The sequence below is a fragment of the Myxocyprinus asiaticus genome, chromosome 9 (assembly GCF_019703515.2).
Source record: "Myxocyprinus asiaticus isolate MX2 ecotype Aquarium Trade chromosome 9, UBuf_Myxa_2, whole genome shotgun sequence".
Classification (NCBI taxonomy): domain Eukaryota; kingdom Metazoa; phylum Chordata; class Actinopteri; order Cypriniformes; family Catostomidae; genus Myxocyprinus; species Myxocyprinus asiaticus.
In genome coordinates, this window is record NC_059352.1 from 17,018,614 (window position 1) to 17,030,900 (window position 12,287).

At 38.0% G+C, this 12,287-nt stretch overlaps 1 protein-coding gene across 6 annotated transcripts in view; it reads left to right on the forward strand.

Moving 5' to 3' along the window:
- LOC127446163 (protein OS-9-like) overlaps positions 1 to 10,038 on the forward strand; it is a 34,623-nt gene extending 24,585 nt beyond the window's left edge. The window contains exons 13-15 of one of the 6 annotated variants that reach the window (XM_051706863.1): positions 5,858 to 6,064; positions 7,352 to 7,461; positions 8,549 to 10,038. In XM_051706863.1, coding sequence (XP_051562823.1) covers positions 5,858 to 6,064; positions 7,352 to 7,461; positions 8,549 to 8,686 — 455 coding nt within the window. In that variant the 3' untranslated portion in view covers positions 8,687 to 10,038. Of the gene's footprint in view, positions 1 to 749; positions 2,546 to 5,857; positions 6,065 to 7,351; positions 7,462 to 8,548 lie in introns of those variants that run through there. The other 5 variants (XM_051706864.1, XM_051706866.1, XM_051706865.1 and 2 more) reach the window with 5 other exon arrangements.
- Positions 10,039 to 12,287: the final 2,249 nt, after the last annotated feature.

Here is a 12,287-nt window from a genome sequence, read left to right on the forward strand (position 1 = left end):
ACACTGCTCTACTGTTCGGTGTCAGTCTGGATGCTATCTTTGGAGGGCAGTGTTTTGGGAAGAGGGGTGTGTCTAATTCAACGGCTCTAGCTGTGTCCGAAATCGCCGCCTATCCACTATATAGTGCATTATGTCGGGTGTCGGCTATTTTGTAGTAGTGTCTGAATTCTGAGTGAACAACTCGTTCCCTACATTCGTACACTCATTCTTACCCACAATGCACTCTGAATTCGAGTGTACAACTGCGACGGTTTATTGCCCATAATCCACAGCAGGAGGACTGACGAGCTAAGAGAAAAGCTGTGTCTTGTTTCGAAGGCTGCGTGCTAGCCAGGACGCGTCCTTTGAAGACTGCAGTACACTGAGCGTCCTCCTTTAAACAAGCCTCGTTTAAACGAGACTGTCTTCTTAGGACAAACGGAAACAGAACTTATAATGGTTGCTATGACAGCACGCCACTCTTTAACAAGCGCGAATGCTTTGAGTGACAAGGTAACAAAGTCTTTTTGGAAAGGAATGTATGAGGTACATTTTAGGAGAGTTATAATGATGTAAAGAGAAAAGAAAATAGATTTAAAGGTGTACTTTTAGTCTGTAATACTTTATTTTAATTATATATTAATATAATTATACATATTATATACTCTGCACCTGTCTACTGAGGTACTTCAACTTGGGAATTAACATTACTTGCGTTTGAACATCATATTTACGGGCAAATTGGCATACATTTTTTTTTTTTTTTTTAGACATTTCTGTTGAAGCAAAGAATTGTGGGTTGTGAGTGCCCACAAAGGATACACCTCATGCATCCTCCGGATTCCTGTGAAAGAAGGTCGCATTCGAAGGCTGCATTCGAAGTGTCCTACTCGCTTTTATGAAATGAGACAGCCTCTGACGTATGCTGCCGACAAATGCGGCGTCCGGAGGATGCCGCCTTCCAAACGAGAGTCAGCCAGACGCTGCTTCTGAATCCAGGAAAATGCTGCCTTCGGAGGCTGTATACGGAGGCAGGATGAAAATAAGGTGCTTTTCAAACTGCTTGGAGACCAGTTTCCTTAAGAGTTCCATTCATTCAAAACAGATGTCAGTTAAGCCATTAACTGATTAGGCAGCAAGTCAGCTGCCTACGTTTTCAGATGCAGCCAGAGAGCGCAAGACGACAGTTTACAGCTACTACTTGCAATGTTTTATTTCATTCTGACTGTATTGTTTTACTTTTTGACAAATCGTTACTTGATTAACATAAAATATAGTGAAACAAAATCATACAGATACATATTAAAATTTAACAATTATTTATACAGATGAAGTTATATGGATGATGTTGAGTTTTATTTTGCCATTAAACTGAATAATTCTTTCTTCACTAAATTCACTGAGGTATATTATTGTAACTCAGGAGAATGCACACAGTGTAAATAATAATTTTGCGGATCATTCAAATATTCAGTTATCACATGTAGGTTATGATAACTTTTAACGCTGTTTGTGGTTGCATGAGGGTGCTATGTGCCCATGGTTGTCTGATCTCTGTATTGGATCGAAACGCTGCCCTGCTTGGATCGGAGTTTAAAGATAATTAAACATAATCAATAATGTAAGCATTATGTATTTTTTAATAAACGTATGTCATTTTTATTGAATCATTATGAACATTTACACTGGGGGCCAAAAGTCTGGAATAATGTACAGATTTTGCAAGTCTGGAATAATGTACAGATTATGCTCTAATGGAAAGAAATTGGCACTTTTATTCACCAAAGTGGCATTCAACTGATCACAATGTATAGTCAGGACATTAATAACATGAAAAATTACTATTGTAATTTGTAATGATTACTAGTTCTTTAAACTACGTCAAAGAGTTCTCATCAAAAAATCCTCCACTTGCATCAATGACAGCTTTGCAGATCCTTGGTATTCTAGCTGACAGTTTGTCCAGATACTCAGGTGACATTTCACCCCACGCTTCCTGTAGCACTTGCCATAGATGTGGCTGGCTTGCAGACTAGCTGATCCCACAAAAGCACAATGGGGTTAAGATCCATAACACTCTTTTCCAATTATCTGTTGTCCAATGTCTGTGTTTCTTTGCCCACTCTAACCTTTTCTTTTTGTTTTTCTGTTTCAAAAGTGGCTTTTTCTTTGCAATTCTTCCCATAAGGCCTGCACCCCTGAGTCTTCTCTTTACTGTTGTACATGAAACTGGTGTTGAGCGGGTAGAATTCAATGAAGCTGTCAGCTGAGGACATGTGAGGTGTCTATTTCTCAAACTAGAGACTCTGATGTACTTATCCTCTTGTTTAGTTGTACATCTGGCCTTCCACATCTCTTTCTGTCCTTGTTAGAGCCAGTTGTCCTTTGTCTTTGAAGACTAGTGTATACCTTTGTATGAAATCTTCAGTTTTTTGGCAATTTCAAGCATTGTATAGCCTTCATTCCTCAAAACAATGATTGACTGATGAGTTTCTAGAGAAAGCGGTTTCTTTTTTGCCATTTTTAACAATATTGACCAGTCTATTGCATACTGTGACAACTCAAACAAACACAGATGGTGCTAAGCTTCATTTAATGAACCAAATAGCTTTCAGCAGTGTTCGATATAATGGCAAGTGATTTTTTTTTTTTTAGTACCAAATTAGCAATTTAGCATGATTACTCAAGGATTAGGTGTTGGAGTGATGGCTGCTGGAAATGGGGCCTGTCTAGATTAGATCAAAAATGACTTTTCAAATAGTGATAGTGCTGTTTTTTTACATCAGTAATGTCCTGACTATACTTAGTGATGAGTTGAATGCCACTTTGGTGAATTTCCTTCAGAAACAGCTAAATCTGTACATTATTCCAAATTTTGGCCCCCAGTGTACACTCACGGAGCACTCTATTAGGAACACTATGGTCCTAATAAAGTGCCCGACGTCTTTTGCTATTGTAGCCCACACCTCATATTTTGACTTGTTGTACAGAGTGGTTGTCTTAGCCTGTCAGCTCAAACCAGTCTGGCCTTTAACCGTTGACCTCTCTCATCAACAAGGCATTTCCATCCGCAGAACTGCCCCTTCTGATTTTGTTTTTGACACCATTCTGAATAAACTCTAGAGACTGTTGTGCATGAAAATCTCAGAAGATCAGCAATTACAGAAATACTCAAACCAGCCTGTCTGGCACCAACAATCATGCCACTGTGTAAATCATTGAGATCAAATTTCTTCCCCATTCTGATGGTGGATGTGAACATTAACTGAAGCTCCTGACCCATATCTGCATGTTTTTATGCATTGCACTGCTGCTACACAATTAGATAATCGCATGAATAAGTAGGTGTACAGGCCTTCCTAATAAAGTGCTCAATGAGTGTATATGAAAAATGACAAACAGAATGAAGATTTATTGTAATAATATACCATTTAATAAGAATAACAAGTATTATTGTTGTTACTATTATTTTGCAAAGTAATGTACATGTAATAGAAAAGTACATATGTGACTTAAGTAGTTTCTGCAACAGCTCCAGTGTTCTCTCTGATGCTCTGTGTATACATCTGTATTATCTCATTTCGTAGGGTAACCAATTCCTGCTTGTGGAAAATGGGATGGCCCCCTCCCAGCAAAAATGAAATGGACATATCCTTACCTAGGCGCAGATCAATGCAAAGTAGAGGGTGTATCCGCATCTGTAACTGTTGTCACCTTGTACTTTTCGCTGGCAGCAGTTTTTCTCAGTGTGCACTTGTCTTTCAAGAGTTTATCGTAAAATGCAGAGCAGTCCAGTCTAAAATTAAGACGTACGAAAAGCATTGCCTTCATGACTGTTACGCTGAGTCGAGATTTAACCAGTGTCCATGCTGGGTTCATTAATGAGAACACACGCTCCACAGATACAGATGTCCCAGGCAGACATAAAAAACAAACTCCACGACCTTGGCTAAGACTCCGAAGTTGATGGTCTTGCTCTCCAGCTCACGAAAAATGTCTGTCCATCTCTCAGACATGGCTGTCTTGTTCATGTTCCACTCAGTGATGCGGCGAGTGACAATGTTTTTTGCGCAAGCCCACTCATCAAAGAGCGTGGTTTCGTCAATCAAACTGAGAGCAGGGATTCTGGAGTAGAAGTGTTCGAAGCTGCTCTGAATGTCTTTCCACTCTTGGATGTCTCTCAGTAGGGCCCACTCAAATTTTTCTGTGTTCTTCAATGAGCGGCTCCAATTTTGGAGGTAATCCACCGATGCTGAATAAAAGTTTCTCACTGCACAAAAGAAATCATCCGCTTGCCTGTCACCAGCTTCAGCCAGGGCATCCTACTGCTTTTTAATGTCATAGGGTATGAATGATTCCTCCAGCCTGGCCTGCAAAACTTTTCTTAGGTCATGAATGTGCAAAGCCACTTCTGTGGCTGATATGTGGTCTTGCTCTACTATCTCCAGTGCACGGTTAAAGGTGGTTGTTTTCTTGAGTGTGAAGCCAATCCAAAGTTTAGTGCAAGGATCGCTGAAAATGTCTCTTAGAAACATTTTTCTTGAGAAAGAATGCACACACGCAGACCATTGAAAAGGTGTAGTATTCTTTCAAGAGCTGGACCAAGACAGAGGAAACGTGTGTTGCCATGCTGCAGTAATTTCTGATAGTCCAGCTGCACAAAAGCGAGTACGTTGCATACAATTTCTTGATCAATTTCGCAGTGCAGTCAGCCGACCGAAAACTATGGCCATGCACAACAGAATAAGCAAAAAGTCTTTCACTTGCGTGCACCTTGACAGATTCTGAGCTTTGCTTCACAAAAAAATTGCTTAGACTTGGTGTGGCACACTTACTTTTAGCAGCGTCCACATGCTTTTTTGTATGAACATGCTGTGCGATGTCAGTGCGGCCTCCATGGGCAATGGAAAAGCAAGCTCCACAAATCTTACACCTCACTTTACTAGGCTTTGTCTGTGACTCCTTTTTTAGAAATTTAAACTCTTTTTGAAGATCCTCAGTTAATGCACATGCACGTTTCCTTGACATTTTTCCAGCCGCAGTTTCATCTGTGTGCTCTTTCAAACTGATTCTTCAATCAGTTCACTAACTGGATGTCTATTGATAGGGGATTGTGATTGGATAGTTTAATCCAGTCATGTACTTCAAGTAACACAGTGTGATTTTATTTGTTTTACAAGCTGTATCCTTGGCTACCTTTGATTAGAATACTCACCTGACTGAGAAAGCTGCATAGGTGATAGAGAAATTTGAGGAGAGGGGAAATATGGGACAAAACCCGATTTTTTTTTTTTTTTTTTTTTTTTTTTCAGAATAAGTCGGGACACTAGAAAAAGTGCTTGAATACAGGACTGTCCCGGGGAAAATGGGACGTCTGGCCACCCTATCATTTCATTCACTCCTTGCTGATATAGTGCACTCTCTGCTATTCACTGTATAGGAAATAGTGAATTATTTTGGACACTGCATCAGTCTCATGGATGTTCCAGAATGGCTCGAATCACTTTCATCACCTTTAATTATGGACATGTTCCATTTACTTTTTGTCTTCACTTTACAGTATATCAAATTAAGAAACTTATTTCTGTTTTTTTTTTTTTTTTTAAAGAAATGCCACTTGGTTTGATATTTTGTTATCTAATGTAATGGCAGTGATACCTCTTTAAATGTGGCCAAGTGTCCAAATACTTTTTGGGGTCAATGGATAGTTTATTTTCATGATAAAATTATTGTCACCACTAATACTACGCACTGTAATGCTGTTGTGCACCTCTGACTGGGCTGAGCCATTGATATTGCTAGAGAGAAAATAATATGGCAAATTGAAAAACGGGGAGGGTAAACATTTTCCCCTTCCCTCTATCTCTCATTACCCAAGCCCAAGCGGGCAGCAGTGGCGAGCAGGTAAAAGTCAGGGTGACCAAGTATAATGTGGGCGGAGGTGTGGCTACAGGAGCAGTTGCCAGGGGCAACAATGATGAGGGGGGTGTGAAGGTGAAGGAACTGGGCGAGGGTGACCCCCAGTGGCAGCAGATTCAGGAAGTGGTCAAAGAACAGCTAGAGAGAGCTGGCATCAAGGCCGAAGGTAGGCCAGAACACACACCAACATTTTAAGTATTCTTAACATGTCTTTTGTGAGTTGAGTGAAGATCTAATCTTGCATTCTTAAATCTTAAACTATTCTTCCACGTGGGCTATGCACTGGTTCCTTTTCTCTAAATAACAATAATAAATTGTCATTTCTGATATTTCTCTATTTCTGACTCTGTTCCACTCTTGTGGTCTTCAAGATTAGGGCACTTTTAAATTTAAAGGTTCACCCAAAAATGAATATTCTGTCATAATTTCTCCACCTCATGTTGTTCCAAACCCTTTCTTTTCATGGAGTACAGAGTTAGTATTTTTTTGGTGAACCATCTCAAAAAGTTGTATAATAAACATTCTAGGAACCTTTAGTCTTCTCCTTCCAGCTAATGATTTTGTTTTTCTCCTTGATGCTGGATTTTGTATGGCTGTAGGTCTTTTGTGAATCCTTTTTTTTTTTTTTTTTTTTTTTTTTTTTTTTAAATTTGGCATGCCCAATTCTCAGTGCGCTCTAGGTCCTCGTGGTGGCGTAAGTGACTTACCTCAATCCGGGTGGCGAAGTTGCCTCCGCGTCTGAGACTGTCAATCTGCGCATATTATTACGTGGCTTGTTGAGCGCGTTACCATGGAGACCTAGCGCATGTGGAGGCTTCGCGCTATTCTCTGCGACGTCCATGCACAACTCACCATGTGCCCCACTGAGAGCGAGAACCACATTATAGTGACCACGAGGAGGTTAACCCAACGTGACTACCCACGCTAGCAACCGGGCCAATTGGTTGCTTAGGAAGCCCGATTGGAGTCACTTAGCACGCCCTGGATTCGAACTTGCGACTCCAGGTGTGGTAGTCAGCGTCTTCACTTGCCGAGCTACCCAGGCCCCCAGTCTTTGTGAGTCTTAAGAGTGCCACCGAAAGGCATCATGTTTAAAATAGCTTGACCAAAGAGATTTAGAGTACACCCATTTTTGTCAGTATATGGTGGAGGCTGTTGCTCCAGTTTTTCTGGTGTTGGAGTGGAAATTATATTTACGTTGATAGAATTTGGAGACTTAAGAGTATGACAGCACTTCACTTATCCTTCTCACATCCCACAGCCTTCATTACCATCTCTGCATGCATCATTTCTATCACTACTTATTTCTTCTAACAACTGCGAGAGTGTGTATGTGGGAGGGTTAAATAAAAAGTAATCATTTGATTCTTTACTTCTGTTGGTAAACCAATGTTAGTGTAGCTTAGATTAATTTGTGCTGACGATGACTAAGGATTTTAGGTTTGTTTTTCAGGAAAGATCGAGGTGAAGATTTTAACCCATAAAACAGCAGAGGAAGCAGGAGACCAGTGGCTCTCTGAGGAGGATACAAAATCATTTAGAGAGCTTCTCATCAACCTTTTGGTATATAAATATGTACATGCACTATACAATCGATCGATTTTTTTGTTTTTTTAAAAAAAAAAAAAAAAAAAAATATACACACACACAGACTTGTTTTTCTGCCGTAGATGTCCAGTAATGCCACTACAGGTAATAAGGGCAACTATCTGATGACCCTTTTTTAAGCTCTTTGACTGCAGACCCCAAGAAGTTGATAAATGAAACATCATACACTGTTTGGCAGGAAGTTGAGACAGATGTTTTATCAAAACATCTTATAGGCCTGTTTGTATTTTATTATTTTTTCAATACATTTTATTAACAACAACTGAAACAGACTCATACTAACAATAAACAGATAAACAGATTAAAAATAAATAATTGTAAATTATATAACACTATTATCCAAAAGTAACCTGGGTAGCTCAGCGAGTATTGACGCTGACTACCACCCCTGGAGTCGCGAGTTCCAATCCAGGGTGTGCTGAGTGACTCCAGCCAGGTCTCCCAAATTGGCCCGATTTCTAGGGGGGGTAGAGTCACATGGGGTAACCTCCTCGTGGTTAATGGTTCTTGCTGTCAATGGGGCACGTGGTAAGTTGTGCGTGGATCGCGGGGAATAGCATGAGCCTCCACATGCTGTGAGTCTCCGCGGTGTCATGCACAGTGAGCCACGTGATAAGATGCGCAAATTGACTATCTCAGAAGCGGAGGCAACTGAGACTTGTCCTCCCCCACCTGGATTGAGGTGAGAAACCGTGCCACCACGAGGACCTAGTAAGTAGTGCGAATTGAGCATTCCAAATTGGGGATTAAAAAAAAAAAAAAAAAGTATTCCATACAATGAGCTCTGCAGTAAAATTAACAGTGATTTATATAAACTATAATAAGAATAAGAGAATAATTTCTGACATCAGGTCCATTTCACCCTCTGCTTTTAACACCTCAAATACGTTCAAGGATGTGATGTCATGTAGATTCTCATGCTGCCAAATTCTTTGAAAACATGCTGCATTAATTGTTATCATAGATAGTAGACTTTACATGATTTAACATTGATCCAGCATGTAAATGACATGTTCCTTTTGTTCACTCTCTTTGTGTGTAGACGGGAGGCACAGAGGAGATATATAAAGAGCAGAAGAGACAACAAGAGTTGGAGAATAACTACAGATTTGTGTGGGGAGAGAAACAGGATGACAGCCAATCCACAGGAAACAGTGATTCTGATGAAACAGACTTTTGAGCCTTCTCTTGTTTTTGACTTGGGACAAAGAGACAGCCAGCATTTTTTTAAACTCTGCACTAAGAGCTGATGGGCCCCTGATTGTATTCTTTTAGTTATTGTCATTTTGGTTAATGTTGCATTCCCACCAAACTGCTTTCTTGGACGTTTTGGTCATGAGAACCCTAGGAGTGGTTCAACCCTTTGCCATGAACTCTGATTATCCTTTGAACATCTGTGAGTTGTTTATGTCCTGCCTGTTTCCGTTTTGTTTTTCTTAACGAATATAAAAATGACTTTCATTTGGTGTAGATATTTCACATTCATGTTGCAGTTATGTTGGGGAACCTGCCGATACTCCCTAAACATAAACTAACATTGGGGGGGGGGTGCGTGCGTGCGTGCGTGCGTGTGCGTGCTTTTTATGTTGAAACACTTTACAATAAGGTTCCATTTGTTAACAAGATTAGATAACATGAACTAACAATGAACAATACTTTTACAGCATTTATGAATCTTTTGGTTAAAGTTAATTAGAACATATACAACTTTTGATTTTATAAATGTATTAGTATATTTTAACAATGCACAATGAACTAAAAATGAACAATTGCATTTGGTTAATAAATGATTAACAAAGATTAATAAATGCTGTAAAGAATAACTTGTTAATTGTTAGTTAATGAAACCTAATGCATTAACTTATGTTAACAAATGGAACTTACTGTAAAATGTTACCTTTGTCCGTTTTACACAGGATATGAAACAGACTTGCCTCTAATGATAAGAGGGATTTAATGCAGGCATAGTATGGTAGTAGTCATCCTAATGTAAATTAAAGCAGTGATAGGAACTCAATCTTTTGACGCCATTTACTTTCTGGCACTTAAATGATTTAATTTGGAATTTGGATTTCTAGTAAAAAAAAATTCTGATGTGCATTTTTTGGTTAGCAGAACATTTTTGTGAACATTTTGGCCACTTTGAAGGCTCATTTCTCTTGCAAACACAATTTGATATGATGGCAAATAGTGAGCCTAGCCCTTGACTGTAGGCATTGTAATCTTCAGTCATGTTTTTAACAAGACTTTAAAGAACTTCTCTCTGATCCCATCAATATCAATTTATAAGGAGTAGACTTTACTTGTACCTTGTTCCAAAACTGTTGCCCAACTAATACAAATCCACTACATTTCCAAAAGAGAAAAGGGCTATTTTTGTTGTAAACTTTTTTGAATGGTTACACTTTGGTAGATTGTAAATAATGTTGCTGCAACATCTGAATTGTCTGTTGATAATTTAAAGCATACTTTTGATATTTTAATGTAAGCACACTTGTCCTCTTTGTGAAAAGATGGGAGTGGTAAATCTGCTGTGAGCGATTTCTTTCTTTCTTTTTCATACAACGCCTACAACCTTACAGAAATTGCCGAAATGTGTGTCATAAATGAGAAATTAAAAATATACTGACAGCGGTCCGTGCGTGTTAGCCAATCAGAATACTCTGAGGCTGCCCTCAATGGCACGCGCTAAGGGCGGGACTACGCATTTGTCCAATGGATTAGGAGAGTTTCTGGGAAACCCTTCAGCTAGCAGAAATTACTTACAGCAGTTTAAGATCTAAAACGTCGAATACTACAGTATGCACATTTGTACATTTTTGTATACTGGAGAAGCATTTAATCTCAGCATCCTCCTGAAAAAGCATTCAGTTAGAAATGCTAACTGAAAACATAAATGTTCGGAGGATACGCTTTGGTTCACAATGAACCCTTTTCACAGACCTGTTATGACGCGTTTCCGCGTTCTTTAACAACGTAAATGTTGTCAGCTTTATATATATATATATATATATATATATATATATATATATATATATATATATATATATTTCCGATTTTAAAAATATTTAGTGTAAATTTATAACATTGTACTTTGTATTATATTACTCTGGAGTACATTTAAAAAAATCATAGCTGTGAAGAAGCTTCTAACACTGCTGCTGAGGGAGTGACAGAAAATGTGTCTTGTTTCGCTCTTTTTACTGCTATTATCCAGCGCTGTATATTTTTTATCTTCTGTTACAAAGCTGTGAAAGTATAATATTTGATTTTATTCTTTTGCTGTTTGAGCAAACGGATAAGCAAAAATGTAATTTGCTGTGGTCCCAACTATGACGCTTCGCGGACGTGTGCAAAGGGTCCATTAATACATAATATCTTTGATTCCAAGGTTCAAACGCTATGCTTAACTGCCTCGCTTAGGTATCAACTTCGTTACAACATTTACCAAATCTGCACCGTTTTCATATTTCCTTGAGCCGATTTGCATATTACAGTGTCAGTGTAAAACTGTGCCAGGTTGTATGAAAACATGTAACAGAATACGGAATATAATGAGACGTACGTTTGTTGGACAAAGTCTACTTCGCACGATTCTCTTTCCTCACTCATTGCTTTGACGGAATGTTTGCGGAACAAGGTGTATGTGGTCCAATCATAGCGCGCGTTTCAGTTACTCAGTCCAAGACTGATAGACGATCCATCCAATCAAATTCCCTATGTCCGACTGACAAACAATCAAACCAAATTTGCATGCGCTTAAGAAATAAGTCAGGAAATGATTTTGGCGTTGATGTACCAGGCTTGGTTGTCTGGAATTTGGATTTAAATAGAAAAACTTTGCTTTTGTTTCATGCTAGCTGTCTGAGTTGGACTGAAATGGCCTCGGAATCAAATCCTGCAGTTTTTCACACTTCGGTTAAAACGGAAATCAGGTGTCTGGTAAGATTGAGAAAAAAAAAAGTGTCCTTTTGTTTTGAATGACGTTAATGAATTTATTTACATTTTTACGTTATTAGCTTAAATCAACAAGGAATGTACAAGACAGTCATTTCTAGGGAAATTTAAATTGGTTCTATGATGACTTGCATGTGTTACAGGTCCCAGTCATAGGACCTGAGAGAGATTAATTTTTGCCTGAGAAATCGGGAGAAAAGAAGACAAGACACAACTTAGTGTCTTTCCGCAGGCGTGACTTGTCAGCGTCTTTATTAAACTCATTTAATTTTGTCCCCCCATTAATGTGAAAATATGTCTTCTTAATAATAAAAGCATATTCAAAAGATTTATCACTCTGTAATATCACTTTCTTTACAACTTCACTGTATGTGTGAACAATCGTCACATTTGTAATCACATATAGACACACACTCACACACATATATGTATTTATATATATATATATATATATATATATATATAATATTTTTGTGATTATATATTCTATCTCTGGTAACGTGTAATTATTTATTATTATTGCATTGATTTTATATATATATATATATATATATATATATATATATATATATATATATAATTCAATATATAATTATTGATTATATATTCTATCTCTGGTAACATATAACCATATAATTCGTGATTAATTTGTAATCACATATAGACACACACATACACACACACATATATATATCTATATCTATAAATATATATATATATATATATATATATATATATATATATATATATATATAATAAAGCAATAATAATAATAATATTTTTTTGATTATATATTCTATCTCTGGTAACGTATAACCATATAA